At 41.1% G+C, this 24,120-nt stretch overlaps 1 protein-coding gene across 1 annotated transcript in view; it reads right to left on the bottom strand.

Annotated features, from left to right (window-relative positions):
- MID2 (midline 2) overlaps nt 1-24,120 on the bottom strand; it is an 83,890-nt gene that overhangs the window by 23,763 nt on the left and 36,007 nt on the right. The window contains exon 3 of the mRNA XM_077779602.1: nt 508-615. Coding sequence (XP_077635728.1) covers nt 508-615 — 108 coding nt within the window. The remainder of the gene's footprint in view (nt 1-507; nt 616-24,120) is intronic.

Genomic DNA, 24,120 nt, shown 5'->3' with positions numbered 1-24,120 from the left:
CTTCAGTATCATCCTGTTCTGATCTATCCCGCAAACCTCTGCCATATTGATCAGCCTTCTCCCTTCCTAAGAAATTGAAATGGTTTCCCAATGCCTTTTAGATTAAACCCAAAGATCTTATAATAACATGCATGGTCCTGCCATAATTCTGGCCCTCATTTCCACCATTACATTTTTTCTTTTTTCCTTTTGGGTTGACTTATAACATTCATTCAGTAAAGCACCCACCTCTGAAATGTACAACTCAATGATTTTTTTTTTGTATATTACAAACACTATGTGACCACCAACCTGGCCAAGATATAGAACATTTCCAACACCCCATAACTGCCATTATTTTTACTGGATTCATTGCACTAGGTTAAACATGCTTCTTCTCTGCCTCCCTCCCTACAACCTCATTTCTTCTTACTTTTGTGATCCACATTCACCCTGGAATCATCAAGAGGAATCTGACATATGTAAAGTCAACTCTGCCTTGGCCTCACCGAAGTGGCTGTGCTTTACCTTGGTTTCTTTGATTTTGACAGCAATCATTTGCTTCCTCTGCTGGATGATCTCTACCAACTCGTCACATTCTTCCATAAGTTTTGCCTCATGCATAGCTGTATTCACCTGCCAAGAAAGTCCAGAATATTACACAGTGATTGCCGCCTTTGTCCCCTGCTGCCTCTCAAAGGTTCGGATTGACAGCTAAGCATGCACAACTTCTTCCATACCTCCCTCATAAGATCCAGTCCTAGAAGAAGGGTAGAGATGATGATATTAATGATGCAAGGGCATTGAAGCACCACAGATAGGAAGCTCTCCGGCCTCTGGTAGATCATGATGGTTAATGGAAGGCTGGGCAGAAGGACAGATGAGATGGGGGCATGTTATTCCCACTGTGCAACTCCCTTTACCCCAGCATCCTGTTCTCCTGCTGCTCTTTTGAAAAGAGGGTAAGGAGATTTTAAGTATGTCAGGAAAAGAGGATCCCTCTCCACAGGCACAGTAATATTAAGATAACATCCCAAGAATCGACTTTCCACCATCCTAAAACAATGGCTTCAATTTTCCTTGTTTCCTTCTAATTCTAAAATATATGAATGAAGGGTGCCGGGGTGGCTCAGTCAGTTAAACATCTGACTTCAGCTCAGGATGTGATCTCACGGTTGGTGGGTTCGAGCCCCACGTCGGGCTCTGTGCTGACAGCTCAGAGCCAGGAGCCTGCTTCGGATTCTGTGTCTCCCTCTCTCTCTACCCTTCCCCTGGTCATGCTCTGTCTCTCTCTCCTTCAAAAATAAATAAACATTAAAAAGAAAAAATTTAAAACATATGAATGTGCAACTCTAACTTCACATCAGAGAAATGCATGTGTAGCTATATTTTCACATAGTTGTCATCATGAGTAGANCATTGTCTTTGCATATCCTGATTTCTCCTTCCTCCCATCTCTACTACTATTGACATTAGATGATAGGAAGTCCCCAGCAGGGCTGAGCTGAGAGAGGGCATCTCTGGGTTGTCTAAGTGGAAAGGCATGTCATTTAAGCACTTAATGTTCCAATGCTTTAGAGATACATTATTTCGTGTAATGCTTAGAAGCACTTTATAATTAGGAGTCATTTCTATTCCCATGCCACAGATGGAGAAACTGAAGCTCGGACAACGTGAGCGGCTTGCAAGTAGGTGGTAAAACCAGAATTCAGATCGAGTTCTGCCAAGAGAAACCCCTGGGCTGGCTGGCTGGGCGGACGAGGCTCAGTTCCATTTGAGAGGCACACAGAGCAGTCACACAAGGAAGCACAATCATTCCAAGAGCCTACTCAAGGATCACTCCAGCGGAGCTCTAGAAAGCCGAGGAACAGACAACGGGTTACTTGAGAGTATCAAAACACCAGGGGCTGGGTATGCTTCATTAGCAAGGTAGGATTGCATTTCCAGTCGCTAGTCCTCTTCACGGGATTCCTTTACCTACTCCAAACCCGGCAAAATGCCTGTCGCTGGACCCCGCTGCCGTCTCTCTCATCCTCTAAGGTCCCCGCTGACCAGTTTTCAGTTGCTTACTTAACTGAAATAAAATACGCTGGCGGTATTTCAACCTTATTTTGTTTTATTTCCACTTTGCAGAGGGAATGCCATAATGAGAGCTTCCATGTATTGGGAATAAACAGTCCCACTCCGGCCATTGTAATTGTTTTTTTCTCAGACTCCTCGCCCTTTCCCTAAATTGGATCTGCGTTTTCAAGGCAGATAACGTCACCCTCGCAAGAAACTCCCACTCATGTGAAAATTGGAGATTCATCTAGTGCGCCCTGGATCTGTGTTTAGGGTATCTGGAGACTTTAGTTCTCATTTATAATTTCATTTTGAAGCCGCTGATGGTGTAGGGCACAATTGTATGGTGCCTTGTTCCTTATAGTTTAGCCCTTGGGCCAACCGTTATGTAACACTCACTGTGTGCTAAGCACTACCTCTATCAGTTTACTTTAACTTGCTCTCTCAGTCATCAAAACAATCCTCTGAGGCAGGTACCAGCAGCCCCATTTTACAGATGGGAAAACTGAGAACCGAGAGACTCAGTGACTTGCTCAAGACCACACACCTAGTAAGTGGCAGAGATGGGATTTGGACCCAGGCATACTGACACTATAGTCCATACCTTTAAAGCCATCACACTAGACTGCCTCCCCAGGCTAATATAACAAAATTCCTGTCCAGTTTCTGACAACCATCACCTTTTGCTCCATCCATCTTTTAAAAAAAAATTAATGTTTATTTATTTTTGAGAGATAGAGGAAGAGAGAGAAAGTGAGCAGGGAAGGGGTAGAGAGAGAGGGAGACACAGAATTTGAAGCAGGCTCCAGGCGAAGCTGTCAACACAGAGCCTGATGCGGGGCTCGAACCCACGAGCTTTGAGATCATGACCTGAGCAGAAGTTGGATGCTTAACCAACCGAGCCACCCAGGTGCCCCCATCTTTATTCTCTCATCCCATTCTCTTTAGTCATTCCAGATCACTTGTTCCCCTAGGGTCCCACGCACCTCTACGTCCTATGCCTTTCCTCAAGATTTTGTTCACTTGGAAAGTCATTTCCCTATTAGTTTACTGAACAAACATCTACTGATATTTCCAGATCTTGCTCCAAAATCATCACTTCTGTAACTTTTTCTCACCTGCTTGGACAAAATGCGTCCCCTATTTATACTACCATAGCACTACATATATAGTTCAATTATACCATTTACTACCTTATACAGTTTGNNNTGGAGACCAGAGATTGTGTCTTATTTGACTTCATCTCTAACATAGTGACTGGCATACGGTAGGTGTCCAGTAAATATCTGTTGTATTGAATCGAATGGGGATAGGGAATAGCTCACTGCTTGCTAGACATGTCCGCTTGGTTACTCAAGTTACCCTGAATTCAGTACGTCTAAAAGCAAACTCATCCTCTCCCCTCTACATCTGGCTTCCACCCCTGATTTCTTTCCTTCCTCCCTCCCTCCTTCCTTTCTGTCTTCCTTCCTTCCTTCCTTCCTGCTAATACTATTATCATTACTGAAGCTACTCAGGTTTGCTTACTTCTGACTTCTAATTCTCCCTCAGCCCCCACATAAATTCACAGCAGTCCCAAAGTCTTGCCCTTCCTTTTCTTTTCAAGCTCACTGAAATTTTTCTGGCAATACAATGAGGCTCTGAGCCAAGGAATCTATAAGTTAAAGTCCTTATCACCCTTTTGGACTGTTACTATAAAAGATTTATTAATTCCTTCCCCACCTTCAGGATCTTTCCTTTGCCAACCACCCTTGTGACCCATCCTATACATACCCTGAAATCAGGAAAAATCATCACCATCTTCATCACCAAACATATATGAAGCATCTTTTATGTGCATTATGAACATTATGTTCAGGCCCTGCTCTCAATAAACGTACAGTATTTAAGGTTTTTTCTTCCAAGTTGGGGAAGGGGTAGAGAGCGGGAGGCGGTCAGAGGATCTGAAGTGGGCTGTGCACTGAAGGGGCTTGAATGCACAAACTGTGAGATTGAGGCCATGAGCCAAAGTTGGACACTCAACTGACTGAGCCACCCAGGCAGCCCAATAAATTTGCAATCTGAATGGGGAAAAGCCACATGCATATAAAACAAACAAGTCAAGGTAGAATACCAATGAGTGATGTAGAATATAATCTCTAGAAGTTGAAGGGAAAGATCACTCTCAGTGGGGGAAGTATAGAAGAGATGCCTGAATGCAGTGGGACTTGAGCCTTAAAGATGGATAGGACTTAGATTTTAAAGGTAAAAAGGAGAGAAATTTTGAACCAAACTAACAAAATTGAACTTTATTCATTAGGCAATACGGTATCCTTGAAAAAATATTTTTTTGGGTAGGAGGGTAGGATGAAATAATGAATTTTAAAAATACATATATTTTGGGGGGCAGAGGGCACCTGGGTGGCTCAGTCAGTTAAGTGTCTGACTCTTGATTTCAGCTCAGGTCACGATCTCCTGATTTGTGGGATTGAGCCCCTCATCAGGCTCTTTACTGACAGTTCAGAGCCTGCTTGGGATTCTCTCTCCTCTCTCTGCCCCTCTCCTGCGTACACACACACACACACACACACACACTCACTCACTCTCTCTCTCTCTCAAAGTAAATAAACTTTAAAGAAATTTTAAAAATACATATTTTTTAATTGAAGTATAGTTGGCATGCAATGTTACATTAGTTTCAGGTGTACAGCATAGTGATTCAAGAACTCTATATGTTATGCTGTGCTCTCCATAAGTGTCGCTACCGTCTGTCACCATTCAACACTACTAACAATACCATTGACTATATTCCCTATGCTGTACCTCTCATCCCCTGTGACTTATCCATTCCATAACTGGAAGCCTGTACCCCCCACTCCCCTTCACCCATTTTGCCTATACCCCCATCCCCTCCTCTGGCAACCATCAAGTTAACTTTTTCCTAAGAAAAGATGAACTGGGATTGATTTGATTGGGGGTAATGGTAAACCGGGGGGAAGCGATTTAGGAAATGATTTTGATGTGAACAGGGCCTAGCCAAAGAGGGTAACAGGAATCGAAAGGAAAGGTCAAATATGAGAAGCACTCCCTTGCTTGAAAAACTTAATTAGACAGCAAGCTCCTTGAGGAAAGTTTTCATGTTGCTTTGTTTCTCCTGCTGTAACAGGCGCAATGCTTTACACACAACATTTGCTGATTGACTTAGTAAAATGAAAAATCAGAAGAATGACAAACGTTAGAAAATGTACTATGGCAAACACATTTTGTACAGAAAATGTAGATTGAAGTGAGGGAACTAGGGTGCAGTATGGACAGTTGTGGTGGGCAAAATAAAACAGCCAGGCACAGGTAGTAGAGCAGAAATTTGGCTGAAGAGGCAAAATCCCAAACGAAAGGTAGAGCAGTGACATTAAAATTTTTCCATGTCAAGAAGCAGCCCAAAAGAGCAGGTTCCTTGAGTGTTTTCTGAACAGGAGTTACTCCAGGGTAAAACTGTCTTCGTGATGTGAATAAAACATCTCAAATTGCTTGGAAGGTACTTGAAAGCCCTGGTATGCAGTTTTCCTTGAAAATTCACTGACTATTTCACTTGTTTATTAACCCTTAGTTGAAAACAACCGGGCTTATCTTGATACGCACTTTTGGTTGGTTGGTGGACTGGCTGACTGGTTGGTTGGTGGAAGATTCCACATCTTTATTCGGCCTTTGCTCTTTGGTTTGGGTTAGTGGGTTTGACCAAAAGCCTTTTTATCTGTGGAAAAATCTATCCTCCCTAAAAATACCATTAGGGTAATCTTGGCAACCTGCTTGTATAAATCTCTCCACCACCCCCCTCAAAAAAAAACAGGCAATTTTTGCGGGGGCGGGGAGCAGTTTCTGATGTTTAAGACCGACTCTCAGCATAAGTCCTCCAAGACCCAAGTCCTAGGGAACACAGGCTTCCCTGTTAGGTCACCACGTCCTTTTCCTGCTCTGTGTTCTTTTCTTTCTTCCCAAAGGCAGCAAGGATTTGACCCGCACATTTTTATCCAACTGCCCACCCTACTGTTTCCCAAAGTTCCTTCCTACCTCCCAGCCCAAAGATTAAATCCACAGTCAGACCTAGTCTTCCCCAATCTCCACCCTTCCCTGACACAAACACACATGTCCCATTAGAAGAACTCTAATGCTGGTCACTACCAGGAAATAAATATCTGGGAGTTCACAAAAGCCACACGTTGCAAAGGCTTAAAAGAGGGCACAAAACCGTTATTTTGGTAATTGTTTCTATTCTGCATTGAAATGTAAATGGACTAGACCTTTTCCCCTGAGGTCCTTTCAGAGAACTTATTTGATAGTTTTCTTGGGCGATCTCCCACACGCTTGTTCTATAGGTCTTTTATTCTTGAGTTCAAAGTGCATCAGCCTTCCCTCCAACCCATCCCCATGAGAAACTTCCTCACTCACACACTCCCCTCAGCTCAGGCACATCCATCAGTCATGCTGAGCACTGCACAAGAGTTTAGAAGGAGCTGGTACTTCCTGTTTGGGTGGAATTGTGTGTATGAAGTAGTGGATGAGCTCTATACCCATAGTCAAGTGAAGTTCACTTATGTTCTAATAGCACACCTGGTTGGCAGCTTCATCTCAGTGTCCTCCACTCTACAGTCAATGCCATCCTAGTTCGTTCCCTGAAATCTTCTGCCTAAATAGATCCCCCCCCAAGAAGATTTTGAAATGCCTGCATTAAAGATCGTTGGGGGAAGTTTTTACCAACAAACATTTATTGAGGGCCTACACTGTGTACAAGGCACTGTGTGGGTGTCCGTGTGGGACGGAATGATGCAAAAGACTTCAGCTTCTGCCTTCAAGGTACTTACAGTCTAGTGAAGACGATCAGTGTGAGTCAAACTAACTACAACTCAAGGAAGAGTAGAACAAGCAATATCGTAGAATACAAAGCTCTCCGAGGGCACAGAGAGGAGAAAATGAAGTTTGCCTGTGGTAAAGGACAATCAGGGGATTAGGGAAGGGTTCATCTGGCTGAGCTGGTCCTGAAGAATGAGCAAGACTTGGACGCACAGAAATGAGGTTTAAAGAGAGAGAGGGGCACCTGGGTGGCTCAGTTGGTTAAGCGTCTGACTTTGGCTCAGGTCATGATCTCACAGCTCGTGAGTTCGAGCTCTGCATTGGGCTCTGTGCTGACAGCTCAGAGCCTGGAGCCTGCTTCCGATTCTCTCTCTCTCTCTCTCTCTCTCTCTGCCCTTTTCCCACTCACTATCTCTCTCTCTCTCAAAACAAAACAAAACAAAAACATAAAGAGAATTCTAGGCCAAGAGAAGGACGTGAATAGCATGAACAAAAAAAGCACACGCAGGAAAGTAGAGGATGTTTGGATAAAGCAGATCAGCCTGACAGATGGAAGGGAGAAGAATAAGGCTAGAAACGCAGGTTGCAGATATATTATGGAGAGCTGCACCGTCATTCTGAGTCTTCAGGTGCACCTGGATAAAATGTCAGGATTGTAAGACTATAGGAATACCTTAACCATCATTTGCTAACACCTTAACTGAGAACAAGGTGGAGAGGAAAAGCAGGCACAGTACTCAAGGAAATGGGAGGGTGCAGCAAATTTCTCACCCACCATTATTGCCCAGGAACGGCTCAGGTGACCACCAACCCCACCTTCTCAGACTCCACAACATCAGAGAAAACGGGTTGAGGTGGGCTACACTCACCCTGCAAAGTCACTTTCTGTGCAAAGGAGATGAGAAGGAAGAGTGAGAGGTAAATTGGCTGTCTGATGGATTATCAAGAAGTTGTTATGAACAGCCCTGTCACCTTACTGTGCTGCAAAGAATTCATTAATCTCTCAAAATGATGCATTCAAGAAAATGCAATGTTCTCTCTGTTTCTAGGAGTTTGGCTTTATTAGATTCCCTGATTATAGTTAACAAGACTGTACTGTATGCTTGAAAGCTGCTAAGAGAGTAGATCCTTAATGCTCTCACCACACAGGCTAAAAGAGGTAACTATGAGAGGTGGTGAATGTGTCAACTAACTTTATTATGGTAATCATTTTCTAATCTATATGTATATCAAATTATCACATCGTATGCTTCAAACTTATGCAATGTTATATGTCAATTACATCTCAATAAACATGGAAAAAATAAGAGGCCACAATGTTTATGAAGCAGATATAGCACTTACAATGGCAGCATCTAAGCTAAGGTGCCTTTTAAAAATTTTTTATTTACTTTTGAGAGACAGAGACAGCGTGAGTGGAGAGGGGCAGAGAAAGAGGGAGAGAAAGTCCCAAGCAGGCTCCACACTGCCAGCACAGAGCCAGACACGGGGCTTGAACTCATGAAACTGAGAGATCATGACCTGAGCCAAAACCAAGAGTCAGGCGCTTAAGAGACTGAGCCACCCAGGCACCCTAAGCTATTAATCCAGATCACACTAGGTCAATACACACTAGTGTCAATACACACACAATACACACACTCACACACATGTGTGCACACACACAACCACCACCACCACCACCACCACCACCACCACCTCAGAGCCCTTTGTATCAGGAAGGCTCAAAAGTATAAAAGGAAGAAGAAGATGAGACGATCTTTTTTTGTTGTTTTCTAAAGCAAAACAACGCAATATTTCAAAGATGGTCCTGCCAGCTATACATAAAAATAGGTAAATGAAATAGGGCTGTTTTTCAAATGGATTTTATCCTTTTCTTTAGATTTAGGGGGAGGGTGATCACTTAAAGGTCTGGTGGATATGCAAAATTATTAATAGGATTTTTAGTCCCCCTGGTGCTGGAGTAACTACAGCTTAGGAGGAAAAAATTACTGAAAGTACTGAGGTAGAGTTAAACAACCTTCTGCCTCAGTGCCCAAGTTAATTTTTTTGGCAGAGNGAGAAACAGAGTGTGGATGGGAGGGAGGTGGCAGCCAGGCCATTTCAAGAAGTGTAAGAATCCTAATATGTTTCACTCAGCGATCCATGCTGTGGGAGGCCTCCTGACAGACAGTGACTGGCAGACACATTTCCTGCAATGCAACAGGCACTGTTCAAACTGCTTTGTATATTTTAACTCATTTATGTATCCTATTAACCCTCTGAAGTTGGCGTGATTGTTATCATTGCCATTTTACAGAACCAAGTGCGAGATGTAGAGGTTATGTAACTTGCCCAAGATCCTATAACTAGCACATGGCAGAGCCAGGATTTGCACTCAGGCAGTCTAGCTCTTGTCCATGATTTTAACCACTGTGTGCGTGTGTGTCCGTGTGTGTATGTGAGAGAAAGAGAGAGAGGGAAAGAGAGAGAGAGAAGCAGAGACAGAGAGACTATGCTCACAAACATTGTTCTTTTCCTCTCAGAATTGTCTCCCAAGATAATCACATTCCTCTGATGTAAGCATTGGAAATATTTTGTACAATTATTTCCTGACTTTTGAAAAAATATATAGTATAAAAATGTATATAATGCAACCTTTAGAAAATATGCATCATGCACACACACATATACAGACACACATGCGCACATTCCATGTTTATTTTACCCTGAGTCTAACAATAATAATGGCAACAGAAGACAGTTGGCTCCATATACATGACATGGGAATGACCCTGTGCCATGTGGCAACTCTGTGTTAGTTTTAAAGTCCTTTCTCCTCAGGTATCAGTCCTCCAAGTCTTTGTAGCATTAAGATTAGTTACTTTCTGGGACACTTGGGTGGCTCAGTCCGTTAACCATGTGACTTCGGCTCAGGTCATGATCTCACAGTTCGTGAGTTCTAGCCTCCCATCGGGCTCTGTGCTGACAGCTCAGAGCCTGGAGTCTGCTTCAGATTCTGTGTGTGTGTTTCTCTGTCTCTGCCTCCACCCTGCTCACACTCTGTCTCTCTCAAAAATAAATAAACATTAAAATAAAATTTAAGATTAGTTACTTTCACCTCCATATTCTCTTTCCACACAAGGGAACTGTTTAGAACATGCAAGAAAAAAAGTGAGAGAGGGATAATCTAGGCTTGTAGCTGCTATGTTACGTGTACAGCTAGAAATTCTCTATGAGATAAGGTAGAAACCTCCTTTCTATCTCTTCAGAGCCACAGAATCGTTAGATATGGAAAAGACTAAAGAAATCATAGATTCCTAGCCTCTCACTCTGCAGATAGAAATGAAAGTCCTAGAGAGAAGGGCTTACCCAATATCATGCTCAATGATCAATGCTCATTGATCTAGATCATTATGGTTTTTTAGATTTCATCTGTAAGTGAGATTATATATAGCGTTTGTTTTTCTCTGACTTATTTCACTTAGCACAATGCCTTCAAGGTCCATCTATGTTGTCACAAATGGTAGGATTTCCTTCGTTTTATGGCTGATTAATATTCTATTGTATTATATACCACAACTTCTTTATCTTTTCATCCATTGATGGGCACTTAAGTTGTTTCCATGACTTGGCTATTAGAAATAGCGCTGCTATGAACATGGGGACGCAGATATCTTTTTGAGTTAGGGTTTTCATTCCCTTTGTATATATTTCCAGAATATATCTGGATCATATGGTAGTTCTACTTTTCATTTTTTGAGGATCCTCCATACTGTTTTAGATAGTGTCTGCACCAATTTATAACCCCACCAACAGTACACAAGGGCTCCCTTTACTCCACATCCAGGCCAGCATTTGTTACCTCATCTTTTTGATGGTGGTTTTTCTAACAGTCATGAGATGGTATGTCACTGTGGTCTTCATTTATATTTCCCTAATTACCAGTGATGCTGAGCATCTTTTCATGTACCTGCTGGCCTTTTGTATATCTTCTTCAGAGGAATGTCTATTCAGGTCCTGTGCCCATTTTCTAATTGGGCTATTTGGTTTTCTGCTATGGGGTTGTAGGAGTTCTCTATGTATTTCGTATATTAACACCTTATGAGATACATGGTTTGCAAATATTTTTTTCCATTGTGTAGGCTGGTTTTTCACTTTGTTGATGGTTTATTTTGCTATGTAGACCTTTTTAGTTTGATGCAGTCCCACTTGTTTATTTATGATTTTGTTGCTTGTGCATTTTAGGTTTCATATACAAAAATCAAGTCACAAATACACCTAGCAAGGAACTTTATTATTATGTTTTCTTCTAGGAGTTTCATGCTTTCAGGACTTACATTTAAATCTTTAATCTATTTGCAGTTAACTTTTGTGAGTGGTATAAGATAGGATCCAGTTCTATTCTTTCATATGTGAATATCCAATTATCTCAGCACCATTTGTTGAAAACACAGTCTTTTCTCCATTGAGTATTCTTGGTTCTCTTGTCACATATTAGTTGACTGTATATACTTGGGTTTATATCTGGGCTCTTAATTCTGTTCCATTGGTCTATTTGTGTGTATTTATGCCAGTACCATACTGCTTTGATGACTATGACTTTATAGTGTAGCTTCAAATCAGAACGTGTGATGACTCCTATTTTGTTCTTTCTCAGATTTCTTTGGCTATTAGGGTCTCCTGTGTTTCTCCTACTTTGGTAAAAAATGCTATTGGAATCTTTATAGAAATTGCACTGAATCTATACATGGCTTTTGGTAGTATTGACAATTTAACAATATTAATTCTTCCAATCCACAAACATGGGATACTTTTTAATTTATTTGTTTTCTTCTATTTCTTTCATCAATGTCTTGTAGTTTTCAGAGATCTTTTTCCTTAGCTAAATTTATTCCTAAGCATTTTCTTGATTTTGATGCTATTGTAAATGGTCTCAGTTTATCTCTTTTTCAGAAAATTCATTGTTAATGTATAGAAATGCTACTAATATTTATGTTAATTTTGTATCCTGAAACTTCACTGAATCCATTGATTAGATCTAATAGTTTTTTGGTTAAGACTTCAGGATTTTCTGTATGTAAACTCATGTCATTTCAATTTTACTTCCTTTCCAATTCTGATATCTTTTCTTTTTCTTGCCTGATTGCTCTAGCAGCGATTCTAGCACTATGTTGCATAGGAGTGCTGACAGTGGGCACCCTTATCTTGGTCTTTATTTCAAAGGAAAAGCTTTCAAACTTTCACCACTGGGTATGATGTTAGCTGCCGTTTTGTCATAGATAGCCTTTTCATTAGGTTGAGATATGTTCCTTCTATGCCTAATTTGTTAAGAGTTTTTATAATGAATGGATTTGAATTTTGTCAAATGCTTTTTCTGCATCTATTGAGATGATTATGTAATTCTTTTTTAAAATTCTATTAATGTGATGTATCACACTGATTACTTTGCAAATGTTGAACTATCCTTATATTTCAGGGGTAAATACCACTTGATCATGGTGTATGATCCCTTTGATGTTCTGCTGAATTTGGTTTGCTGGTATTTTATTAAGAATTTTGCATCTACATTCATCAGGGATATTTGCTTGTAGTTTTCTTTTCTGGTAGTGTCCTTTTCTGGTTTTGGTATAATGCTGGCCTCATACAAAGAGTTTGGGAATGTTCTCTCCTCTTGAAACTTTTGGAAGACTTTGAGAATAGCCATTAATCCTTCTTCAAGTATTTGGTAAAATTCACCAGTGAAGCCATCTGGTCCTTTGTTAGGAGATTTTAAATTATTGATTCAATCTCATTACTAGTAATTCCTCTGTTCCGATTTTCCATTTCTTCCTGATTCAGTCTTGGTAAATTATTTCTAAAATTTCCTTCATCTCTTCTAAGTTGCCAGCTTTCTTCAGCTTATATGCCAATATATATATGCCAACTATAACCGTTCATAGTAGGCTCTTAGGATCCTCTGAATTTCTGTAGTGTCAATTGTAATATCTCTTTTTTCATTTATAATCTTAATGATTTGGGTCCTTTCTCTTTTATCCTTGGTTAGTCTAGCTAAAGGTTTGTTAATTTTATCTTTTCAAAGAACAAACTCTTAGTTTGGTTAACCTTTTCTATTCTTTTTCTGTTCTCTATTTCGTTGATTTATGCTCTCATCTTTATTATTTCCTTTTTTCTGCTAACTGTGGACTCAGTTTGTTCTTCCTTTTCTAGTTCTTCATGGTATAGAGTCAGGTTCATTATTTGGGATCTTTCTTGCTCCTTCAATGTAGGCATTTATTGCTATGAATATCCCTCTTAGAACTGTTTTTACTGCATCCTACAAGTTTTGGTATGTTTTATTTCCATTTTTGTTTGTCTCAAGAAATTTTTTATTTCCTCTTTAATTTATTCTTTGATCCATTGGCTGTTCAGGAGAGTCTTGTTTAATTTCCATGTGCTCATAAATTTTTCAGTTTTTTTCTCTTTATTGATTTCTAGTTTCATGCCATCATGGTTAGAGAAGATATCTGGTATGATTTCAATCTTCTTGAATTTTCTAAGATTTGTTTTGTGGCCTAATATGTGGACTATGCAAAAAAATGTTCCATGTGCACTTGAGAAGAATGCGTATTCTGCTGTTGTTAGATAGAATGTTCTGTATATGTCTATTAGGTCTATTTGGTCTATAGTGTTGTTCAAATCTGCAGTTTCATTATTGATTCTCTGAATGATTTATCCATTGTTGAAAGTGGGGTATTAGAGTCCCCGACTAGTATTGTCTTTCTGTTATTTTCTCCTTTTAGCTGTTAGTTTTTGCTTTATATATTTATGTGCTCCAGTGTTGGACAAATGTTTACAAGTGTTATATCTTCTTGATATATTGATCCCTTTATTATTACATAATGACCTTCTTTGTCTCTTTTTACCATTTTTAGTTTAAAGTCTATTTTGTCTGATATAATTATAGTTACACTTGCTTTTTTTTAAACTGTCTTTTTCCATCCCTTCACTCTCAGTCTATGTGTGTCTTTAAGGCTAAAGTGAGTCTTTTGTAAGCAGCATATTTTTCAATGTTTTTTAAATCCATTCAGCCATTTTTTTTGTCTTTTAACTGAATAATTTAATCCATTTACATTTCAAATAATTATTGATAGATAAAGACTTCTTATTACCATTTTTAAAAATTATTTTCTGGTTGTTTCACAGATCTCTTTTTCTTTGTTTCTTATCCTGCTGTCTTTTCTTTGTATTTTGATGTCTTCTAGTATCAATATCTCTACCTTCTTTAGTGTTCTTTTGTGTAATTACTACAGAATTTTTCCTTGTGGTTAATATGAGGTTTACATAAAATATCTTAAATATATAATGCCTTAACTTAAACTGATAAAAATTTAACTTAAATACAATTCATAAACTTTACACTTTTGCTTCTCTTTCCCGTCACATTTTAGGTTACTGCTGTTACCATTTACATGTACTTTTTAAAAATTTTATTTATTTATTTTTGAGAGAGACAGAGAGAGGGCGAGCAGGGGAAGGACAGAGAGAGGGAAAATCTCAAGAGGCTCCACGCTGTCAGTGCAGAGCCTGACAGGGAACTCGAATTCACAAAACTGTGAGACCATGACCTGAGCCAAAATCAAGAGTCAGACACTCAACCGACTGAGCCACCCAGGTGCCCCACAATATACATACTTTTAAGATCATGTAACTAGTAACAGATTATTATGGTTATGGTTATTTTTACTATGTTCTTTTTTTTTAACTTCTAAACTAGTGTTGTAAGTACATTATACACCACTAGTACCATATTGCAGAATCTAACTATGACTATATATCTACAATTACCACTGAGATTTATACTACCTTTTTATGTTTTTATGATGTTAATTAGCATAGTTTTACCTCCAGTCAAAGAACTCCTGTTAGCATTTCGTGTAAGGCAGGTCTGGTGGTAATGAACTTCCTCAGCTTTTGTTTGTTTGAGAAATCTTTATCCCTTCTTTTTTCTGAAGAAAAGCTTTGCTTGGTATAGAATTCTTGGTTGAGAGATAATTTTTTTCCAATATTTTATATATGTCATCCTATTCTCTCCTAGCCTGAAAAGTTTCTGTTGAGAAATCCACTAATCTTTTGGGGGGTTCCCTTGTATATAGCATCTCTCTCTTCTCTTGCTGTTTTTAAAATTCTTTCTTTCGGCTTTTGACAATTTAATTATATGTCTTGGATTCAACCTGTTTGGGATCCTTTGGGCCTCATAGGGGATGTCCATGTCTCTCCCCAGGTTTGGGACATTTTCATTATTGGTTTAAATATACGTTCTTTCTCTTTCTTTTCTACTTTTGGAGTTTCCATAATGTGAATATTTTCTTTTCATTTTGTCCCCTAATTCCCACAGGCTTTCCTCACTTTTTCATTCTTTTTTTTTTTTCCTCTGACTGAGTAATTTACAATGCCCTATCCTCCAGTCATCTGATTCTTTCTTCTATGTGGTCAAGCCTACTTTTGAAACTCTCTATTGGACTTTTCAGTTCAGTTATGGCATTTTCAACTCTGAGATTTCTGTTTGTTTGTGTTTTTTAATGTTTATATTTGAGAGAGAGAGAGGGAGAGAGAGAGTAGAGGAGGGGCAGAGAGAGAGGGAGACAGAGGATCCAAAGCAGGCTCTGCACTGACAGCAGAGATCCCGATGCAGGGCTTGAACTCACAAGCCATGAGATCATGATCTGAGCTTAAATCAGATGCTTAACCAACTGAGCCACCCAGATGCCCCTGTGTGTGTTTTTTTTGTTTTGTTTTGTTTTTTTTGTGTGTTGTTTTTTTTTTTGATGGTTGCTATTTCCTCATCAAAATTCTCATTTTGGTCATGCATTGTTTTCCTAATTTCCTTTAGTTTTCTGTGTTTTCTCGTAGTTCACTAAACTTAATAGGATCATTCTAAATGCACTGTCTGACAGTTCATAGATCCCCCTTTTTTTAGGGTCAGGATCTACTGTTTTATCAGTTTCCTTTGATGGTGCTACCTGCTTTTTCATGATCCTTGATTCCTTACATTTGTATCCATGCATAGAAGTAATTGAGCTCCTCTTCCAAACTTTACAGATTTGCTTTGGCAGAAACAGGTCTTCACCAGTCAGCTCAGTTTGGGTTTTCTGGGCATCTGCTGGTAATGTCCTTGGGCAGAGATGACTGCTCTTATGGTCTATTCTTGGATGAGACAATCGTTTGAGCTCCGAAGACTGGAATGGGGGGTGTGCTGCTGGCTGAAAACATTTGCATAGGATGGCTGGCTTGGTTGCCTACCCAAGTGAGGCTGTAGAATGGGCTCCACTCTTGCCTGGATTCTCTGGTCAGAATTACTAGATGGTTGGGACTAGGTACTATATTCACTAGTGGATGGGGCTATGAATTAGTTTTCCTGCCCTGGCAAGGAAGCCAGCCGGGGCCCAGGATCCGTACAGCTTGTTGTTTGGGAGGCCAGAATCAGGCCTGAGTGTGCACTGAATTCACTTGTCAGGTGAGGCCACCGGTTTTGCTTTTCAGAAAGGGGAACCCACAGGCTGTGCTCTCTATTTAAGTGCCACTATACACAGGGCTGTTGAATGGACTATGCAGCTTCCTATGTCCTCTGGTTAGGTTCCCTGGTTAGACAATCTGAAGGTTTTATTCAGTGATGAGCAGGGCTATGAATTAGATTCCCTGACTGGGCACAGCAGGAGAAGAAGCTCTAAAGGCAGTAAAGTTCTTTGTTGTCTTAACTCAAGCCAACCCATGCCCCAAGTTTCCAGACCGAACAGGGACACTGGCTTTATTCTGAAAACTCTCAGTTCTGCCCACTTGCCTTTTGGCTTGAGTGCCGCCGGACTGCACAGCTTTCAGGAGTTGTTTCCAGACCTTTCGGTTAGATGGAGACAGAAGACATTGTTCACAGTGGGTAGGGTTATGTCTTAGTTCCCCTGCCTGGGCGGGATGGGGAGAGACTGCTCCAGGCCACTCGCAATTTCCCAGTCTCTCCAGTTAGCATGATCCAGGAGCTACCCTCAGCCTTAGCTAGAAATCAGTCCCCTTGCCTGTATATACAGAGGCTTCACCAGGACTGGCTTTGCCCTAGGGGTAATCAGCTCTGCCTGCTGGCCTTTCTGCTCAAGTGCCACTGGGCTGCACTCTTTCTAGAAGTTGTCAACAGCCCTTCTGGTCAGATAGGGCTGGAAGACACTCCCCACAGTGGGTGTGACTGTGATTCAGCTCCTTGCTTGGGCCTGGGCACGCTGCGCTCCAGGGCTGGCAAGCCTCCTTGTTTGAGTAGCCACATCTAGACCTGTACCCACAAAGTACTTTAGTTAAGTGTTCCCCAACTTGATTCTGCAGGTAAGCAAAGCTGCCATTGGGATTACTCTTTGGGCCAAGATCCATATACTAGTTGTTCCAATCCATTCCCCGCTCCTCCACCATAGTCAGATTCCCAGTAGTTAAGCCCCACAGATTCTGAAACCCGTGTGGTGTGAGATCAGATTAGAGGTTCTCACAAAGTGACCCGCCATGTAGGGAGACGATAGTTGTCCCCACTGGGTTCTTTTTTCCCACAGGAGGAACCGGAGACTCACGGGAGATCTCTCTGCATGATGCTGCACTAGCCTAGAGGAGGAGCAATGTGGTCAATGCGTAGCCACTTTTCACCCTTCTAATGCAGTCTCTCTGGGTCTCTGTGGAGCAGAAGGGGACTTCAGCCTCACCCCCATGTTCTAGGATTCTCTCAGCGGTGTCTTGTTCTTGATTTCATGTTAGTTGTTCTTCTTGAGAGGGGAAACAAAGTCAGGAGCAACCTAGGTTGCCATCTTGGTGATGTCACTCTCCCCTAGTTTATTTTTATCCACAGGACTTAACCCCTAATAAAAATACATTTGTTTATTGTGTGTCTCCCCCAACTAGAATGTAAGCTTAATGTTAAGGACTTTGTTTCATTCACAACTCTATCTCCAACACTTAGAGTAGTGCCTGGCACACTACAGGTATTCAACAAATATTTGTTGAATGAATGAGTGAATGTGAGTGTGTTGGCTCTGAAATAAAGGTATAATGAAAAATTGTACAGTAGGTTATATTTTCTTCATTGCATGGGATGAATTTCCCTTAGGTTTTCTTTTTACACATACTCAAAATGGTAATTCTGTTCTGTCATTTACATATTATTTGCTGCATTATGAAAGATTTGGAAAGATGTTTGGACAACAACCTAGCTCCTAAGAGACCGCACATTCTGAAATGGTTCCTTACCCAATATTAAAAGAAAGAAAATTTTTACCTCTCCAGGGTAATTGCCTGGGCTTTTTACTCCCTTCTACGATGCATAAAAGATTGTACTTATTGTACTAGCCACCAGAGGGTACTGTTTATTCAATTATCCTTCCTCAATATCTATTGTGTACCAAGCCATGGGCTGGGTATAAAAAAGTGGCTTAAGACAGAATACCCACTCTCAGAGATTACAGCCTGGAGGGGAGACAAATTGGAGGACAGAAGTGCTATGATGGAAGTATGCATAGGGTGCTCCACATACACATGGGGAACCAGACTAGGGAGATGAGGAGAAAGGTAGAGAGCATGGGTGATGGCTTCCTGGAGATGATGCTCAAGTTGAGTCTTAAGGACAAGCAGCAGTCAGCCAGCAGAAAAGAGGAGTGTAAGTCCTGTGAAGGCCGATGTCATGTTCATGTTGCATTTCCAATGCCTGGACCAAGGCAGAAGCATGCTTACATATTTGTGGGATGAACACAGTATAAAGCACAGGTGGTAAAAGGGCATGCTAGCGATGCAAGCAGGGTCCAGATCATTGTGGGTCTTATAAATCTTTATCTTAATGGTGATGAAGAACAACTGAAGGGTTTGTGCTAGGGGAGTGACATGCAGCCTTTGCAGTTTAAAAGGCTCATTCCCACAGCAATGTGGAAAATGGATTTGAGGGATAGAGAAGGAGTCACAGAGACTAGTTAGGACCTGCAGTTCCTGAAATGAATGTGGCATGGTCATGGCCATTGCCTTTAAGAAGCTGACAGTCCAACAAAGGAAACAAGATGTAATTGGGTAGTTCCAATACAGTAGAGCAGGCAGTGTAATAGAGGTATGCACAGGCTCCTTGGCCCAAGTTCATGCAGCTACTGGATTGCAGAGTCAGTATTAGAACCCAGGTTTCCTGATTTCTAGTCCAGGGCTTTTTCCCAAGCCATCCTTTTCACTGCCTTTCACAACCATAGAATTATGGCAGGCCATTGAAAGATTATGCCTTCTCTAGTCACCAACTAGACTGTGGGGAACATTTAGCCCCTCTTTGTACTCAAGTCTGACAGAAGCATTGCTCCCCAAGGCCTTTGTTTCTGGGACATATCTTCAGCACCCTGATACTCCCTACATATACACAGAGCCAAGAATCTCTACTGGGAGGGCCAGGGACATTCATACTCTGACAGCTAAGGTCAAGGAAGGCATGTTCTGAGAAAGAAGTCTTTCTTTCTGAGACAGGGGACTTTGGATGACAAAAGGGAAAAAAGAAATCTGGTTCCATGTTCAGAAAAGGCAGATGGTCACTAGAAGAAGCAAGAGCCCAATGGAAGAGTAAAAATGGCTGAAGAAGGGGTGCCTGGATGGCTCAGTCAGTTAAGCGTCTGACTTCAGCTTAGGTCATGATTTCACGATGCGTTGAGTTCAAGCCCTGCACCAGGCTCTGTGCTGACAGCTCAGAGCCTGGAGCCTGCTTCAGATTCTGTGTCTCTCTCTCTGCCCCTCCCTCACTCATGCTCTGTCTCTCTCTCTCTCTCTCAAAAATAAATAAATGTTTAAAAAATAGCTGAAGAAAGGCCTATATTGCTTCTAAGCTGAAAGGGTGGAGTGGGGTGGGAGAGTGGGGGATAGGGAAAGAAGATGGAGAATTCCAGGAAAGAGCCCCAGGACAAGGGCTTGAAAAATTCTATACGAGCACATCAGTGAGAAGGGAGGCCTCTGAACAGTACTCAACTCCATGACTAGGTAACAAAGATGTCATGAGAACATATTCCCAGCAGTCCCAACAACCTCATGAGTGAGGACAGAGACGAGAGTTAAGGGGTTTGTACAGTGAAAATCCCAAGGGGGTTAGCAGGTTCCAAGGAGAGCCCTTAGTCAGGCTATCTTGGTGGGGATGGGGAGAGAGAGAAAGACAATGAGAACCAGAGATGGGTGTGTGCAGGGTCTCTCTGGGAAGGGTCCCTGGGAATCTTGGGGTGGGGGTCCACCATTACTGAACCAAAAACCAAAATTAAAAATGGAACTCATTAAAAGAATGGGCTTTGAGGGGNATAAGCCAGTTTCACATCAGCCTCTTGGTTCTGCTGCTTCCCAACCACCTGTTTGGTCTTGGGCGAGGGGGCCAAGTTTCCTTTTCTGTAAATGAGGACAATACTGGCATCTAGCCTCAAAGGGTCTTGCACATGCTTACTAAAGAACAGAAATAAAGCACCTAATACATTATCTGAATCATGATGAGTAGTTGAATGGTTGTTTCTGTTTTGTTTTGTCTTTACTACAACTACTATCGTGATGACAGCGACCGTGACTACTACTATTGTAACCACTGTATCTTCTGGGCTTTTCTGCAGAATGAACAAGTGAGCACTCTTTCATCATCTGCTTTATTTTTATTCTGTTTCTCTGTCTGCTTTTCCTTTCTGGAAATACTGGGTCACGATTTGCCTGTCTCAGAGATTACCATGTCTCTTTTTCTTATTCTTCTTCTCCTCACACCTTAAGCACCTAGACCTCATTCCCAAATGCAGTTACCTCCACACTGCTGAACAGGGTTTTCCCCGTCTCTGCAGGTAAGACGGCCTCTCTTCCTACCAGGAGCCAGACCATCACCTACTCTGTCCATTCAGAGCAAGAGGCTGATGCCAGGAGGGAGGTCAGCTGCTGATTTCTGCTAAAAACACCAATTACATTTCACATCCTTGGCTGGGAAGAAATTCGGCTGGCTCCAGATTGTTACTCTCTGTGTTTCAGCTCTGGGTTCTCCCATAATTAACACAATCCCCCAGGCTCAGAGCCCCAAAGATATTAGGTTGAGTCTCGAAGAAACAGGTATGTGAGCAAGAAAGCTACCTAGTGCATTCCCTCGTGTATAAAAATATAGTACCGTAATTACATTCCATTTTAACCTCCTCGGCAGTGCTCCCTGAGGGAGAGGAACCCATCTGTCCTACACTCTCAGCTCCAAGCAGAGTAGAGCTCTATACTTTGGAGGCTCATTACAATACTTGTTAATGCACTGATGAGTCTGCACCCTCCCATATTCAATCTTTGTGCTACAGAGCCGGGAATCCACCAGTCAGCCTGCCTGTGGAATTGATGAGGAATGATGAGAGGCAGTTGTCAAAAATAGTAACAGAGAGTGTGGTATTATGAAACTATTACTGGAGTCAGAGATGGCTCTAGGTTACACTGGCTCTTCCAGGGACCCTATCCTGATGGATGCTGCCTTATGGTGAGAAGTCCCGAGGTTTACATACATGTGAATATGTGTTTGTGTATATGTTTCCAAGTATATGACGCCTATGAGTCATAATCTCTCTTCACCACCACCAGGGCAAAGCAGGTAGAGCTTGCATGCCCATCATCATACTTGCTTAGACAAAAGGCTGCCTTTTTGGAGCTTCTTTTCCTTTATAGGTCTGCCTTTGATATGTCTCTTAACATGATTCACCTATATACAAACAGGGAAGGGTATGAAGGGGCACAGTGCAATTTACTTTGGGTCTTTAATTTCTGCCTAGGGCTCAGGGCTCCATTCCTCACTTTAGGAAATCCACTCGCTTCTAGAGAGAATATAAAACAAACAACAAGGAATCTCAATTTGCTGGGAAATTCCAAAGGGATGGTCATCTTAACACACTGCCACTGTTAATCAAAGAAATCATTAACTACAGTTGTGTAGCTGTTATAGCTCTACAGTTGTGGTTTAGACTAGAGAGCGCTTTCAGATAGATATGGTCTCTATATTTGATCTCCATGACAACATCATGAGATAGATAGGACAGACATTACTGAATTTTATGAATGAGGAAACCAAGATCCAGAGAGGTAAAAGTGAATATCAAAGTCATATACGCTAGCAAGTGATGGAGTTACAACCCAAACTAGGCTTTCTAATCCCAAGGCCGGGGCTTCTTCAGATTCCCTGTTTCAATTTTACCATCAAAGTTATCCTGCCCTTTGATCACTCTCTTTGTAGCTATAACTATTTTTTTTTTTTTTAGCAAAGAAACCCAACTTCCTTTTTTCCCGCTTTTTTGCAGACTTTTGTTGCTAAGTTTTCATTTATTCTCAGCACCTTATTCTCCCAGGAGGCAACAAAGTAGAGTGGAAAGAACTCTGGATTTGAAGTCAAGCAGGCCTGAGTCTGAACTCCAGCTTTGACACTTATATGCTGAGTGACCTCAAACAAGTTAATCAACTTCTCGGAGCCCATCTTCCTGATGAGTAAAACAGAAAGAATATTACCCTATCTCACAGGTTGCTGGAAGAGTCAAGTAAGAAAACAGAGATAAAGGTCTTAGCACAGAACCTGGAACACAGTAATAGTTAAATAATATGGAAGCCCTTCCCCACTCCTCCACCACCTCAACTTGCTAGGCTAGTCTGAAAGTATACAGTATCTCTTTCCCAGAGAGTTGAAATGCAGGCTTTGATTTATGTGTACACTTGTCTTACTGTAAAATCGGTTGGCTGGCATTTCAATTCTTGATGATTTATCAGCTGAAATTTCCATAATCTTTCATTGGCTAATTGAGATAGTCTGGGGACTTATGACTTGTAAGTGTGTGTGTGTGCACACACAAATGTGTTTCTAAATCATGTAAAGGCTTGGGGCACCTGGGTGTCTCATTCAATTGAGCGTGCGACTTTGGCTCAGGTCATGATCTTGTGGTTTGTGAGTTTGAGCCCCGCATCAAGCTCTGTGCTGACAGCACAGAGTCTGGAGTCTGCTTCGAATTCTGTGTCTTCCTCTCTCTCTGCCCCTCCCCTACTCACATTCTGTCTGTCTGCCTGTCTCTCTCTCTCAAAAATAAATAAATATTAAAAAAATAAATCATGCAAATGCTTAAGTTAATATTCAAAAACTATTTCTATTCTATAAATCTTTCTTGTTAATCTCATCTAGAATCTAAAGAAAGGGCTGGGCTGGCCTCACTTGAATAGTGAGCTGATTTCATTGACCTTGTTCTGAATATGATCATCCTGCAGGAACTCAGGTTTATGAGTTCAGATCTCACATTGCCAGCACCAGCTTCCAAATGCAGTTTCTAAGGAAGGATGCATCAACTAGCAGCCAATTTCCTGTGCACTGTCTTGGGACAGTAGTGTGGCTTAGTTCTCACACCTGGATCTTTCCCTGTCGTCACATTTTCCTCATGAAGGAGCTTCAAACAATGTGACTTTAAGGGAAAAGGAGTTGGTAGGCAAAAAATAAACCAGGGTGTAGAAGATTCCAATGGCAAGAGGGGCAGAAAAACCTTTAAAAAATTTTCTTTATACATTTTATCATGGTTTTACTGGTTGCAATGATGTCATTGTTGTCATTTTAAACATTTTTATTGTGAAATGTTCTAAGCATATTTAAAACTTAACAATATGATGAAATGCCTTGTACCCACCCACACCGCCAGCTTTAATAGCTATCAACAGTTTGCTATACTTGTTTGAGCTATTTCCCTCCTTTTTGCTGGAGTGGTTTTTTGTTTTTGTTTTGTTTTTTTTTTTTAATTTTTAATGTTTGTTTATTTTTGTGAGCGGGGAAGGAGAGAGAGAGAAAGAGAGGGAGACACCGAATCTGAAGCAGGCTCCAGGCTCTGAGCTGTCATCACAGAACTCGATGCGGGGCTTGAACCCTTGAACCATGAGATCATGACCTGCGCCAAAGTCGGACACTTAACCGACTGAGCCACCCAGGCACCCCTAGAGTGTTTTAAAACAAATCCAAAAGACTGTATCATTTCACCCTAAATACTTCAGTTTTCATCTCAGAAATAAAAGGATATTTTGTTGCATAATCACAGTGAAGAAATAATTACTTAATAACATTCATCTAGTGATTGCTCTATATTCATTTACTGAATTCTATTTAAAAATGTACTTTTATAGTTGACTTTTTTGACTCAAATTACTTTGTGAGGAGGAATTTAATACTGTTTTTTCAAAGGCCATGTGTATTTCTAATGAATCATTAAATACTGCTATTATATGGTGGAGAAAAAACCCAGAAGACTCTCT

The sequence above is a fragment of the Crocuta crocuta genome, unplaced genomic scaffold (genome assembly GCF_008692635.1).
Source record: "Crocuta crocuta isolate KB4526 unplaced genomic scaffold, BGI_CrCroc_1.0 scaffold1950, whole genome shotgun sequence".
Taxonomy (NCBI): domain Eukaryota; kingdom Metazoa; phylum Chordata; class Mammalia; order Carnivora; family Hyaenidae; genus Crocuta; species Crocuta crocuta.
The sequence above is the reverse complement of the archived record's forward strand: the minus strand, read 5'-3'. Positions and strand labels throughout refer to the sequence as shown.